The sequence below is a fragment of the Misgurnus anguillicaudatus genome, chromosome 24 (assembly GCF_027580225.2).
Source record: "Misgurnus anguillicaudatus chromosome 24, ASM2758022v2, whole genome shotgun sequence".
Taxonomy (NCBI): Eukaryota; Metazoa; Chordata; class Actinopteri; order Cypriniformes; family Cobitidae; genus Misgurnus; species Misgurnus anguillicaudatus.
Genome location: NC_073360.2, coordinates 29,622,682 through 29,638,494, shown reverse-complemented (window position 1 = coordinate 29,638,494; position 15,813 = coordinate 29,622,682). Strand labels below are relative to the sequence as shown.

At 38.3% G+C, this 15,813-nt stretch overlaps 1 protein-coding gene across 3 annotated transcripts in view; it reads left to right on the top strand.

Moving 5' to 3' along the window:
* The first annotated feature begins 687 nt into the window (after positions 1 to 687).
* The window catches only part of agfg1a (ArfGAP with FG repeats 1a), a 32,338-nt gene continuing 17,212 nt past the window's right edge, over positions 688 to 15,813 (top strand). For 2 of the 3 annotated variants that reach the window (XM_073862914.1, XM_073862913.1), the window contains exon 1: positions 688 to 1,135. In XM_073862914.1, coding sequence (XP_073719015.1) covers positions 964 to 1,135 — 172 coding nt within the window. In that variant the 5' untranslated portion in view covers positions 688 to 963. The remainder of the gene's footprint in view (positions 1,136 to 15,813) is intronic. The other variant, XM_073862915.1, reaches the window with a different exon arrangement.

Here is a 15,813-nt window from a genome sequence, read left to right as displayed (position 1 = left end):
CAGGAGAGGAGTTATCCAACGAAGAAGACGAGGCATGCGGTTGTTTTCGCGCTGAAATGACATGACGTGATGACGACGTATATCACGTGATGTAGCAACATGGCGGATGTAGTACGTCCGAATCTCATTCATACTACCAGGATTCATACTATACAGTACCTACTGTTTTAACGCTAAGTAAGTAGGTACTTCATCTAATTCAGTACCTACTATACAGTATGCGGTTTCGGACGCAGCCAAAAAGTCCGCTTTGGTTAGTTTTCAGGCTTGTTCGCCGCTAGAATGGACAGACGGATGACGTCAAAGTACCGCGAGAGCGATACGAAATTAGACTTCGTATGATTTCTCGAATCATTCTCACGGGACTTTGGCTTCATCCAGCTGTCGGTTCTTGCAGCGCCGCGTCAAGTCGAACAAGCCTTTCAGTTTCTAGAGTTTTCGCCCCAATGACAGTGTTACACAAAGCCCGCATGTTTCTTCTCACTTAAAAGGACGACTATTAAAACAAACTATCGTTAAATGTATATTTATTATTTTCCATACTATTTTACAAAACACAGTACGTTATAAAATCTTTTGTAGCATAAAACCCTCATAAGATCGCATTCATACTTACGATTCCCATCTCCCCCTACCGGCAGTTGTATTGAACTGCATATGCATTGAGAAGCCAATGTAAAGTGGGACGGCTAGATTATTCAGTCAGTGTGGGAGTGAAACCAGAGTGGGGTGGCTGGTTGTTAAAGTGCCTGCACCAGGACCCTCCTCTGTCCTCTCTTTACTACGGCGCTCTCGCCCGTTGTTCGCGTTAAACGTGAGGCCCTTCTGAAGAACTCGGGTCCTTTGGTCCTCCAACGCTACATTTAACGGAACCCCTCCTTTTCCAGGGACCCTTATGTTTTTTGGATTGCCATTATTATTTGTATTTTATTGATCAACGTTAAACGTCAAACTGCTCCGATCATGGCAGCGAGCGCAAAGCGAAAACAGGAGGAGAAGCACCTGAAGATACTGCGGGAAATGACGAGTTTGGCGCCCAACCGAAAGTGTTTCGACTGCGATCAGCGCGGCCCGACCTACGCCAACATGACCGTGGGCTCGTTCGTGTGCACGTCCTGCTCAGGCATTCTACGAGGCACCCTCCTGTCTTTCTCTCTCTTTTAAATCAAACATTGGTTGTGTCTTAAAATCTGGTGAGCTGCCTACTAAGGGCAACATTTTTGGGCGTCATGCTCGTGTTCGAACGTTTGAATTGTGATGTCACGAAACATTCGATTGAAACGTTCGAATACGGTGGGACCCCAAAATGCCGTATAGGTGGGTAACGTTAACTCGGTCGAATTGAAACACAGCCTACTACACAGAGTATTGTCAGATTAGTTAGACCTAGCTGTTAGGAGATCTAATGGGCACGATTGTGTGTGTTTTAAGGGGGTGTATGTGTGTTTTGGGTGGGTGGGGAGATAGATTGGTGTCCTCTTGGGGGTTGGGGGTGCTTGCCTTCCACTTAACCAGGCTTTATGGCTCTTTACTGTCAAATAGTTTTGAGGATATTCTCTGTAGGTACACACTTAAATTATATTTAGGGTGGGTGGTTAGGGCAGTGCACGCTTATAAACGTGGACTAGCAAACTTGAGAAGCTACCTGTTTGCCCATTACTGGTCTTTGCCCATTTAATATTCGTGGTCTACTGCATTGCCAGCTGCTGGTCTTATCTGCAGTAAGGCAAGGCCTTGTTAGATCAGATAAATGAGTCTATAGCATGTGGAAGAGCTGGATAGTCACATGGTGACATGTGGCAGAGGGTGGCAGTTAGGTTATACCATGGTGGTCTGGGTGTGCACCCATGTAGAGAATCCATCAACCCCTAAATGTATGAATGCTGAATTTCACCTTTAAATGACAGCATACTATGTCAGATAAACATGCACGTGACCATATCAGATTCCAGTTTAACTGTTAGCTTTGTTAGTTTGGGTAGATAACAAGGTAACTTGCTTTGCGATATCTACAGGTCAAGTCGGTTCTTAAGTACTTTTTCTTTTTATTTAAATATTGTGTATATATATATATATATATATATATATATATATATATATATATATATATATATATATATATATATATATATATAATATATAATATATAATATATAATATATAATATATATATAATATATAATATATAATATATATATATATATATATATATATATATATATATATATATATATATATATATATATATATATATATATATATATATATATATAATATATACTCCTCATGATGGACGGCTGATCCCTTGTATCATCATTTTAGCATTTTTGTGTGTCTGTAGTGCAGGGGATTTTGGATTCAAGTTGGGATTTATTCCTAAAATAATGCCATTTTAATTCAGATCGCAAGAGTCATCCCGTGGGTTACTGATGTAGACTTTATTTTCTGAAAAATGGTTTCTGAGTAAAACTTTTGATATACTCTATTAATGTAAACTGGTTTGATGATTCCCTTGTTGTTGTCTATGGCGTTATATTTAAAGGGGCCATGGCATGAAAATCTGACTTTTTCCATGTTTAAGTGCTATGATTGGGTCCTCCTCAGTGCTTCTTTCAACCTAGAAAATGTGAAAAAGATCAACCCAGTAACTTAGTTTTGGTAAACCATTCTCTACAAGCACATGAAAAAATAGGTTGTTGAAATTTGGCTCTCCTTATGATGTCATAAGGAGCTCTTGTTATAATAATACCGCCCCTTAATCTGCACTATCCAACCACAGCACTGCCATTTAGTGCAGAGAAAAGCACAATTGAGTTTTAATTGCAGCAAACCACCATCATTGTGATCAGTGTTTGAATTTCATCAGCTCATTTGCATTATAAAAGGAAACACCCAAAACGGCACCTTTTTGCACACACCTACAAAGTGGCAATTTTAACATGTTATAATAAATTATTTATATGGTATTTTGAGCTAAAACTTCACATATGTGCTCTGGGGACACCAAAGATTTATTTGACAACTTAAAAAAAGTCTTGTGCCATGGCCCCTTTAAAACACTCCTGCTGCTCCTTGGACTCTTGCTTCTGATCAATAATTTTTCACAAAGTCATAGGAGAGGATAGTGGAATCTGTCTAATCGATTCAGCAAATATTAAAATGTTGTTTATTGTACTAGCTTGAACTCTTCTGGAGTTCAGGAACAGAAGGTTAAGGATCATATCAGAAGATTTGAAAGATTATATGGTGTATTTGAACAAGCCCAGGACTCAGCTGTGGGAGCTTGTGTTTGCCAGCAAGTCATCTGCTGGATCAGTCTCATAGATGGCAGTTAAATTCATTTAACGATTACTTGCATGTGTGTGAGATTTTGTTCTGATGTGTAATTGTCACTTACGTGTGTGCGTGTGTGTTAAGTGATGGTCCTGGTAAACTCCAGGAAAGCATCTTTTCATGCATGCAAATTCCCACCAAACACTGACGAAAATGCCCAGTAAGCAAATGCATTTGTGACCTCTTTGTTAACAGATGTGTTCCCTATTTTGTATTTTCACCATCACTGTATCTGATGATCTGATGAGCCATTTATATGACAACGCTGTTAACAAAAAAGGGAAACTCTATGCGTATGGTCCTAAAAATGCAAACTTTTGAAAACCGGTTTTAAGTAATTGGCTGTTTCTCAATATGCATTCTTCAGCGATCTTGTGTTCTTGCTCTACGTCATCACTAACGGTTGAAGTTCAATTCCAATTCTCAAGAACGCAAGTACAGATGATGCATGAAAATACCCGGATGTGTTCTTGATATCAAGGATGCATCGAGTGCAGAAATCGCTTTATGCCCCAGAAGTAATTGCGGCAAAACAATGGCGGAGGAAGGAAGTGCTACGCACAACAAGTTTTTTGCCGTCTTAACGACAAAACACAAATATGCTTGTACATATATATGTGTATAAATTTAGATAAGAAAATATGTGAGGTTGTTGACGAGTCATATTTATTCCTCAAGTGTGTTTGTTTGTAAACATTTTAAGTATTAAATACATTAACACAAATTTGATATTTAAATTGATGTTTTATTGGCATAGCACAACTAATCTTAATTGAGTTTCTTATTTTAGGTTATATTATTATTTCTTGACAAGGTATTTGAAATATTTACGTATTTGCTATTACAAAATGACATCATAAAAAAAAATTCTCACAAATGCGTTCTCTGTTCTCGCGACGTTCTGAGTTCGTTCTTCCAAGGTCGCCTGGCAAGACCGATCTCTACGAAAACGCAAGTCCGTTCTCTGCATTCTTGGAATTGAGAAACAGCCATTATTGTTATGTTGTGAACGACATAAACTCAAATCTGTGAAATTGTGTCCATGCTTATTGAAAGTGTTAAGTCTTGGCATACAAATACAAAACTTTTTGGCTATTCAAGGTATTTTCCAAAAAAGCGTATAGTCCAAGGTCACTTGTAGTAAATATTAAAAAAAAGTTTTTTCGATGCTTTCGCCATCTTGACTGTATTTATCACATTGTAGAAGAATGTGTTTGTGCACCAGCATGTATTGTGTCTTTACCATAGACTGTAAAAAAATATCATCGCCATCTTGGCTGCACGTCACCGCACATCACATTTGAAAATGGCTAAAGAGGCGGGACATGGGTGAAGCTGAGGTGACTGGTTGCTGTAACCACACCCACCTAGCTCGACTCTCGTGTGGCGGCAGTGGCTGTTCAACTGTCACTTAAGTGGCCACGCCCTTAACTATGCAGAACTTTATTATAATTTAAACGGATGAGTTTAAAAAAATTAAATCCCCCCCTCACAGTTGTCATGAAGGGCAAAATTAGCTATAGACGGGTTGCATGGCGATGTCATTAACTGATTGCGCGCGCAACCGTGAGGCAGAAAGAAGAGATGTGCATTGTGTTGTAGGCTAGTAGCGGTGTCTGTAAGTCAAAATGCCAAGGAGTTGTTGCGTGGAAAATAGTACCAACAGACTCAGTGCTGGGTGCATGATGTTAACATACCAGTAGATGCGACTATTACGTTACTAGCCTAGCATTATAATTCATACAAGTATCACAGTAACACTGCAAAAATAAAGACAGAAAAACAGATCCAAATAAAATCAAGTTTTATTTATATACAAACAATAAAGAATGCTTCAATAATTAAGGTTGTTGTAGTAGTATATCAGCTCACCAAGCGGGCTTTCTGCCTCCTGGATGCGCGCACCCTGTAATGTTTGTAAACCGGCAACCCGTCTATACAGACCAAAAACACTTTTTGTGCCAGGCTGTAAACATATTATTTTCTACAGTAAAATTGGCCATTTTAACATGGGGGGGGGTATATGGGAATTGTCTCCCTTTTGGGGCCTGCGTCTAGTGGACAGTCGATGAATTGCAGTTTAAATCACTTCTGTATTGGCTTCATCAGACAGCCTTTACACATTAGTAACATCACCATATGCTATCCTGGCATGCATAATACTATTGAGTAGGGATGCACCAATATGGAAATTATAACCGATAAGTCTTTAAATTTGGGGGCCGAAAACCGATATCTATAGGCCGATAAATATTCATATTATTTTCACAATGAAAAACTCGCAGACCGCGGACATCTTGTCTTTGCGCTAGACTATCATACTCTTCTTTAGCCCGCAACACGTGTCATCTTTGTGCTATGTCACAGAAAGCACCAATCAAAACTACACATGGCCAGCAATAATCATAATTTATCGGCTTTCAGTTATCGGCCTATTTTTGCTATCAGACCGATAACCGATAATATTAAAAATAAGCAGTTATCGGCCGATAACGATATGTCGGCCGATATATCGTGCATCCCTACTATGGAGTTTTTGTGGATCCATGTAAACACAGATCTTTTTGATAATGTTCAAATTTTCAAAAGCGCAATCTTTTCACTTTTATTACATTGTTGTCGTGTAAACGCAGCCTTGGTGGTTCTCTGTGAATGTGGGCTAGGATAAGCCATTAACGTAAACTCATTTTAATTAGGGCATTTTCACAAAGAGATGATCCTCTGGCCTTGCCCAGTTTCAAGTGTGTCAGTGATTCCCAGTTGCATGCCTGAAGAAACGAACAGATTGCCACACTTCTTATGTTTTCATTGATGAGGGCTGAATCCTGTAAACATATCCTGTATTAGTTGAATATAATAAACAGTAACGGCAGCAATTATTAATAATCGTGTGGTGCTTGTGTTCTCTAACCTAACAGTCAAACAAGTACTATGTGTGGTTAAAGTGATGATGATGATAGATTTGTTCACATACAGCGATCAAGATCTGAAGAGTGGATCTTTTGGTTTGGTTTATATTTGCCCAATACCTCAGTAAACACTGGTGTGTCCTCTGCACCCGGAAACATGCAAATGTATTTGGTACAGATGTATATCTTGCACTTGGTAAAGAGTCTGTCTCTGTGCAATTGTTCATACTTCTGCTGTTGGTGGCCTCATATCAATCGTCTTTGCTGTGCTTCCTGCTCAAGTGGTCTGTGGTCTGAGACGTTTTTGCAGTGGCCATGATGTTTGTTGCACATTGCTCTGATTTTGTTTTCAGCTGTGTGCATGTTATTGATAATCTGTGATATTACTGGATAAATGAAACGCCTTGAACGCCTTTCACATATGTATGGTCTCAAAGGTCATAAAAAACATAACTCATGCCTGGTATGTGGGACCATGTGATGTGATCAGGAATATGTATGTTGTTTTAACGGGAAGCATATGTTAAGTATTTGCTGCTTCAGCAGCATGTGGTCTGCATGTGCAACAGGAAGTGGAAATAGTAGGACAGGAAGTGCACATTGTCCTCTCACCTAATAGAACTGCAGTCTTGAGTGTGTGATGATCGAAATCTATACTGAAAATGTACTTAGATCAGTGTATTGATCTAGCACTAGTTATCAAATTTTTCCAATGGCCAAACCTGTTTAGCTGGTGGTTTCTTGCTCTTGTGATAGTTTCATACACATGCCAATCTTTTTTTTTCTTCTTCAAAATAAGCATTCACTTAATCTCAGCAAGTTTTAGATATCCAGTTGCTATCATTTAATTGTTTCATGCTGTAAATAAAAATGTATTTCATGTAGGGGTGTAACGGTACGCAAAAATCATGGTTTGGTACGTACCTCGGTTTTAAAGCCACGGTTCGGTTCATTTTTGGTACAGTAAGAGGAAAAATGCATACATTAAACTGCAGGTTGTTTATTACAATAAACTTTTCTTTACAATTTGTTTACACTTTTTTTAAACACTTTATTAAAATATAATAAATAAAATATATATAAAATATATAAAAAAAGAATAATAAATAAAATACTGCTGAAAAGTTCTCCACTAAATAACATACTTTTTTACATTATTTTATAACAGTAGGTAAATCTTTTCTTAACTTTCTCTTAAACTTTTTCTACCAAAAACTTGCACTAAACTAACAAATTCAATTCCTGAATACATTTATGAACTATTAGTCTACATTTTTTCCACCAAAAAATGTTTCTGTTTTGATTTTTTTTGGATTTTTTAAATCACAGTATTGAATTGGTTATGTACGATCTCTGTAAAAATAATATTACTGCTCTATGTATAACTGCATAGCAAGCAACATGATGATATACTTATTATACACTCATATTGAGATTAGTGAGTTGCATACATCTTTTGTCTTTTGCACGTTTCTCCTAATCTTTGCTTGTGTCGCCAATGTAAGCTGTGACTTAAACTAACGAAGCCCTCCGCAGCTGAGTAAGCCCGGGTTACAGCTCTTCTCTGTCCCGACTAACTGATCGCATTGTGACAATGATATGATTGACGTGAGGTGCAGATAAAAAATCTGATCACGCGTTTTTTATTCTCGCTGTCACAGACAGAGAAGCTTGACTCATGATTGCGTAGCAACGAAAGACGCGCAACCTCTCACGCACTTTTGAAAGAACAAAACAGCGCGTTGACACGCAACGTTTACATTAATAATCAAACAAATATACAACTAAGTAAATAAAAATCTTTCAGCAGGCCGAATTATGTTATATGTTTGACAGAAGACTTGCGCTGAACGCGGAGACTTCCGCCACTTAATATGTTCGTGTGGAAACACAAAAGTTGACCTATGTTCCGCACAAAAAAGATTGCATTCGGCCATTCGGTGCACATGTGTACCGTGCCGAAAGCCCTGTACCGAAACGGTCCGGTACGAATACCCGTACCGTTACACCCCTAATTTCATGTATTGTCCCTCAGCCAATCCGCTGTCCTAGTGCTGGATCTCTGGCATGAGGAGAAATTGAAGCCGAAGGCATACTAGGGCTGTCCACGTACGTGCCACTTTTGTCATCAGGAGGGTCCGCGTTCGTCAGCGCTCCGCACACCATCCTTGGCAGCCCAAAAAATTGAGATCGCATGTACGGTAGTACATGTATACTAAGGCCATTCGCATGACATAATTTCGCAGACAGTACGCATACATATGCGCATGCGTGAGAAATATTGAAACCATACAGCGTTTGGGCACACACCATCTCTTTTCTTTTTTCTTTTCACTTCTTCCAAGAACAGAAAGCTGTGGAGCATTTTCGTCACCATAATGTTTGATTCCTGTTCTTTGTTTTTTTGTTGTTTGTTCTAAACCGTGTTTGCAATGGTGGATCTACTACTTTTCTTCATAAGTGTTTTAATGTAATGTAATTGTCTCGAATCAGTGCTGCCCTGACAGTCTGGTTAAGTAATAATTTGAATAAGGAATCGTTTGTATTGCATACGTGTCAAACACAGCCGTCCGCGCGTAGCCGCACGCAAAAGACGGACGCGGAAAAATTATACCTGGGCCCTTACGAGGTAAACACATTCCAGTACAGGGCGTCTCCATCTGCCTCCTGATTATCTTCAACAGTCTCTCTCTCTCTCTCTCGCTCTCTCTCTCTCTCTCTCTCTCTCTCTCTCTCTCTCTCTCTCTCTCTCTCTCTCTCTCTCTCTCATAATGTTTACATAATGATTTACTAGGTAATATATGTTTACATTTTGGTTGAATAAGTTGGCAAGTGAAACAGTGATTATTTTATCAAAATATGAATTGTCATCATCCTGTGGGCTTGTTGCGTCATGTGATATTGGTTTGTGGATTGTTTGATCAGCTCTGACGATTTTTGACTAGAGGAAGTTTCAGTCTTTTTGCTTGTAGTGATTTCCAAATAAAGTGGAACTACACTATTGAGTAACTTAGACACACACACACACACACACACACACACAAATTGTCTGTCTTTTTAAACTTTCTTTTAGCGGTAGACCGATAATTTTTTTGTTGTTTTTTGGCCGATACTGATATTAAAATGCACCTATTTCATTGCTAAAAACAACTTTATTTTGTGTATTTGGTATAATAGTTCACGTGGTTAATGGTTAAAAAACACATTATTTTCTTGTAGCTCCAGATATCTTGTCTTCCTGAAACGCACAGATTTTGTACAAAACTAGGTTGGCTAGCTAATCTTTACGTTGTGATGAGCCTGAATACCTCTGACGTCAGCCAGAAATGTGAAGCTCCTTATTATGTTTGAAAGATTCGCTCACAATACAATGCTGACAGTAGTTAACTTACAGGCTGTGAGTCCAAGCGGGAGGAATTATGATAATGACCGTTGTGTCCATGCCAACAGGCCCAGGAAGTGAACTGTTACATACAATCCGAGTATTTGTTGTAGTCCAAGAAAAGAGATTTACGTTGGAAACGATAACTCGCATCATCATTTACTTTGGGGTTTGTACCTTTTGCATATTGTTAACATGTACTAATACACACTTACACACCAATGGAAATATAAAAACATGAATCTGACCATAGTTGCTCTTTAAGAAAGCTGTATGGCTGATTGGACGGTATGTGGCCGACATAACACAAATGTAATAACAGTAAATGAGAGACAAAAAGAAAATTGGTAAAACTAAATAAAAATGTGTTATTAAATATTATGCATATCATTAATTAATATTTATTTATAATAATTATAATTAAAGAGTTTGGTTTCAAAACAAGATAACTTTTTTAAAAAGTTTCAGAAATCTCGGGGGGTTTTGTGCATTCCATTTAATATCAATCAAACTGCAGTTGGTTTGTTTTGATTTAAGCCTTCATAACTAAAACAAAACAGCTAAGTAACACAATAAAACATGATAACATAATAATAAACATATGTTTTGACAAAAAATTTTAAAAGTAATTTATCTACAAACATAAACTCGTTTTGGAACCAAACTCTTCAAATATTTAACATAATTTAATATGGATCTGACATCTCACGATGACGTTTGAATAAAAATTTGCTGCACACCAGAGTGTTGTTTTGAACATAATGTTATGTTAAAAAGTGAGTAATGATGAAACATTTACTGGCCGATTGAAAAGATTTAATTGCAGCTGCTCAAAAAAAAAAAAATCCAAATATTGTCCGATTTATTGGCCACTGCAATATATCGCTTTATTACTACTCTCTTTCCTTATGCTTTTTTGTCTTTGCGCTTTCTGTGTCAACCCAGACATGTCCTGGAATTGATCCTGTGATCGCTCCCGGGATGGGGACCTTCAAGATCTTTACAGGATGTTTGTTAACGTTTGCACGATTCTAGAAAATCACTGACAGTGTGAATTATCCACAAGCGAACGTCCCAGACACATTATCCGTGTATTTTCTGGCTTCTTTCTCTCTCACTCTTGCCCAGTTTCCGACCCACTTCCAGGACTCTACCTGCTCAAAGCAGCATCACACACACACAAGCCAACAAAGCAGCAGTCGATTACACAGCTCACTGGTGCATCTTCACCTTTTTTCACTTACAAAACCAAATGCAGATCTTCAGACACGCCTTGTGTGAGATGGTTTGGTAAAGGTAATCCCACAGCTTCTTGCCGCCAGCTTTCTCACACGCTACTTAAAGGTTAAACACTGGCCTCAGGCTTTGTGAGCTAACTTCTCAAACATTTAAACAAAACATCCTTAGTCTGCTCTGGGTGGCAGTGCTTGAGTCAAATAAAAAACACATAAAGGTAAACAGCTTGTTCTCTTCATGTTTGCCCAGCCCAGGGTCACCACATAATGTTCATTTGCAAATATCTGCACTTTTTGTGAAGGACCATTCCTCCTTTAAAGGGGACATATCACGAAAATCTGACTTTTCCATGTTTAAGTGCTATAATTGGGTCCCCGGTGCTTCTATCAACCTAGAAAATGTGAAAAAGATCAACCCAGTAACTTAGTTTTTATAAGCCATTCTCTGCAAACATGTGAAAAATAGGTCATTGAAATATGGTTCCCCTTGTGACGTCAGAAGGGGATAATACCGCCCCCTAATCTGTACTATTCAACCACAGCACTGCCATTTATTGCGGAGATCAGCTCATTTGCACTTAAAGGACACACACAATTTTGCTCACACCTACAAAGTGGCAATTTTAACATGCTATAATTATGATATTTTGAGCTTAAACTTTACATACGTACTCTGGGGACACCAAAGATTTATTTTACATCTTAAAAAAGTCTTGTAATTGTCCCCTTTAAAGGGATATTGTTTACCAAGAAATGAAAATTCTGTAATTATTTTCTAACCCTCATTGATTTCCATAGTAGAAAAAACGAATACTATGGAAGTCATTGGGTACAGTCAGCTGTGTGCCTGCCATCATTTATCAGAATATCTTATTTTGTTTTCAACAGAATAAATAAATTGATACAGGTTTAAAACAACATGAGGATACAAAGTATTTTTATTTTTGGGTGAACTGTCCCTTTAAAAAGTATCTTCATCAGCATTCATTTGAATTCAGTCAGCAGAATTTTAACTAAATTCCTGAAATTGAAATCATCCCTTTTTTCGTAGTTTTCTAATGGCTCACCAGGATGTGATTCACATACTTTGTAATACTGCAATAAGTTCTCTGGAAGCCCCGCCCTCTATGATGACATCATAAGGACTATACTGTATTTGTCGAATCGCTTATTCTTTCTGACATCTGTCAATGACTTGGTTTGTGAAGTGTGATGTATTTTCAGTACATTGTGAGACTAACAGCTGTGAAGAAATTGAGTTCCTGTGTCGTGATGGTTAACCCGTCTTCCTTTTTATAGAATGCAGGCCGGGCGACAAGAGACCGTTAACTCAATTTCAGGTCAATTGCGCTCGACTGCAGTCGGTCCAGGGGATGATTTTAACCCAGACAGTTAATTATTAATTTTCTACTATTTCTGTTGGAGAGCCATGTTTTGATTATGACATCTGAAAAGCATCTATACTGGAAGCTTAAAAGGTTGTAGGTTTAAATGGGGGGGAAACAGGTGCCAAATTAATAAACCCAAAAAAAAAAAAAAAAACTTTCGGAGCATGTTTGCATATTATTAACTATATACTGGGAGTATTATCACCTGGAACTATTTAAGGAACTGTTAAAGCAAAAGTTATCAAAATTATTAAGATGCCGCCATATTTTAATTTCATTCATGTTGGTATGAGGTTGAGTAAGTTATATATTTTTTTATATTAAGATGAACTACTCCTTCTAAGTATGAAAAAGAATGGTTGGCGAGGCCTAACAGCTCTTAAGCGCCCTGTTTCGTGTTCCCATCCAAGCGCCAATGGCCCGCAGCGGTCCATGTGAATAATTTAGCACCTGGTCTAATCTTACCAAGGCCTCTCTCTTCATGCCCTTCACACCAAGTGACTTGCGTTCTCCATGGACACACTCGCATGCAGTCATAATACAAGCATAATGCAAAGTTGCAGGGGATATCCCCAGAGGTGGAAGATCGTTTTGGGGGAATTTATCAGCACACTTCGATTGCCACATGCAGACAAGCTGCAACCGTGAGTGCAGAACGTTTAGCGTATTGGGGTTTATGGGGGTGTGTTTGTGTAAATGGGGCTTTGAACATCTGTTCCGGCTCAGGTGTCAGATGAACCGTCACCCATTTCTGCACATGGACACGTCAGAGTAGTGTTACGTTTCCCACTGGCACAAAAGTGTGTATGTATGGTAGAGAAGTTTCTTAAAGAAACGGTTCACTTAAAAATTAAAGTTGCATTTACTTAAAGGAATATTCCATTTTCTTAAAAGAAAAATCCAGATAATTTACTCACCACCATGTCATCCAGGAGGTTGATGTGTTTCTTTGTTCAGTCGAGAAGAAATTGTTTTGTTTTTTTTAAACATTGCAGGATTTTTCTCGTTTTGATGGACTTTAGTGGAGCCCAACATTTAATACTTAACTTAACAGTTTTTTTCAACGGAGTTTCAAAGCACTACAAACGATCCCAAACGAGGCATAAGGGTCTTATCTAGCGAAACGATTGTCATTTTTGACAAGAAAAAGAAAAAATATCCACTTTTAAACCACAACTTCTCGTCTAAATCCGGTCGTGATGCGCCAGCATGACCCCATGCAATACGTCGTGACGTCAAGAGGTCACAGAGGACTATCGCGAAACTCCGTCCCAGTGTTTACAAGTGTTGAGAAAGAGGACCGTTCCGACGTTGTTGTATGTCAAATGATACTAATGAATGTCTTTGTGTCAGTTTATTGTTTACAATGGTCCGCAAATGTGCGTTTTATATATGTAACACGTGACCTCCCTACGTCACTACGCATTTACGTTAGGTCGCGCTGGACCGGACCTAGACGAAAAGTTGTGGTTTAAAAGAGCATTTTTTTTTCTTGTCAAAAATGACAATTGTTTCACTAGATAAGACCCTAATGCCTCGTTTGGGATCGTTTATAGACCTTTGAAACTCCGTTGAAAAAAACTGTCATCACTGAATGCCGCTAAAACTGGACCTTTAATTTAATTGTGTTATATTACTCATCCTTCTCTTTACGTTTTCAAATAGCTTACTTTTTTCATTACACAAAAAAGTAACGCTGTATCTCGTCAGTAAAGCCGGTTTTTAATACTGTTAAGTATTAAATGTTGGGCTCTATTAAAGTCCATTAAAATGAGAAAAATCCTGGGATGTTTTCCTCAAGAAACATAGTTTCTTCTCGACTGAGCAAGGAGGGACATCGACATTTTGGATGGCATGGTGATGAGTAAATTATCTGGATTTTTCTTTTAAGAAAATTGAATATTCCTTTAAAGGTGCAATGTGGGACTTTTAGAAGTATCTCTTGACAGAAATGCAATATAATATACATAACTATATTATCAGTGGTGTATAAAGATTTTACATAATGAACACATTGTTTTTATTACCTTATAATGAGTTGTTTTAACTACATACACCGCGGGTCCCCTTATGTGGAAATCGGCGCCATGTTTCTACAGTAGCCCTAAATGGACAAACTGTTTTACAGAGTGCGTTTCGTCCCTACGTTGTCTGAAGGGGGTCGCTCACCGGACGCGCAGCTCAGCGCCACGGCGTTCTAAAAAAACCCATTGTTTTCTATAAGTATACTCACACTGGCGCCATCAGGTGCCGCCTGTCCGCGGCGCCCAGCTACGACTCAGGAAGTTGCTTAAAGGAACAGTATGTAAGAAATGTATATCAATTAATCATTAAATGGCCCTGATATGTCACTAGACATTAAGAAATCATTTTCATTTCAAATACTTATATCACTTACAACAGTGGTCTGGCCAGGATATTGTCATTTAAAAAGTGGAGTTGCACCCCTCAACTAATGTTTATGTTGTCATTTTGTGTGATTGCAGTACCAGTTTTGGCCACAATCCTAAATACTGTTCCTTTAAATCCCTGTCGCGCAACAGAGCGCCACTCACATAGTTTAACATTAAATAACATAATTTGTCCCAAATCATTAACGATTAACATTGGCTGCTAACGTAAATTTTGCATTTTGAAGTAGACGCTGTCAGACTAAGCTTTCGCTATTTAATGTGCACTTCCGGTGTACGATACCTCAGAGTTGTCCTAGATGCTGCGCTGAGCTGTGCGTCCGGTGTGCAACCCCCTTCAGATGACGACATGTGAAGCTACAGGACAAACTACACGTTTTGAAATTAAGGGGTGAGCTGTGGACTTGGCTATTGGTTGCAATTTGCAATCTCATCACTGAATGCCGCTAAAACTGGACATTTAATTTAATTGTGTTATATTACTCATCCTTCTCTGTACGTTTTCAAATAGCTTACTTTTTCATTAAACAAAAAAGTACGGCTGTATCTCGTCAGTAAAGCCGGTTCCTTGATTAGTAATAAATCGCCATCAGCTGCTTTCAGATGGAGCGGCATTTACTACACAAAGCCATAGTTCACTGACAAGTGGGGAAATATCGCATTCATAATTGCGGATGAATCGCCTGCGTAATAAATGCCGCTCCATCTGAAAGCAGCTGATGGCGATTTATTACTAATTTAAGGAATCAGCTTTACTGACAAGATGCTCGTGACAATCGCATGCAATTTATACCGCAGCCCTACAAAAAATAAAAAAAAAATTTTTTTAAGGATATCCTGTTAGCTCTTTCAATATAACTTACAATTTACACTTTCATTATATGGAAAGAGGGTCAAGGATATACATATGGGTTTGGAAAAACAGGATGACCGAGTATTCCTTTAATCACATAAATCATCTTGTCAACTTACTCATGTTGGTTATAAGTTGCCAATGACCATATAACATCATCAAATGACAAAGAACAGACCCGTTCAGTGGAAGGAAAGAAAGAAATGGACATGTAGGAAAATCACATAAAATTCCCCAGAGAGCAAATCTGAGCATGGTAACAGGGTAAATACAGGAAGGAAAGAAGCTTTGTAATGGGCAGC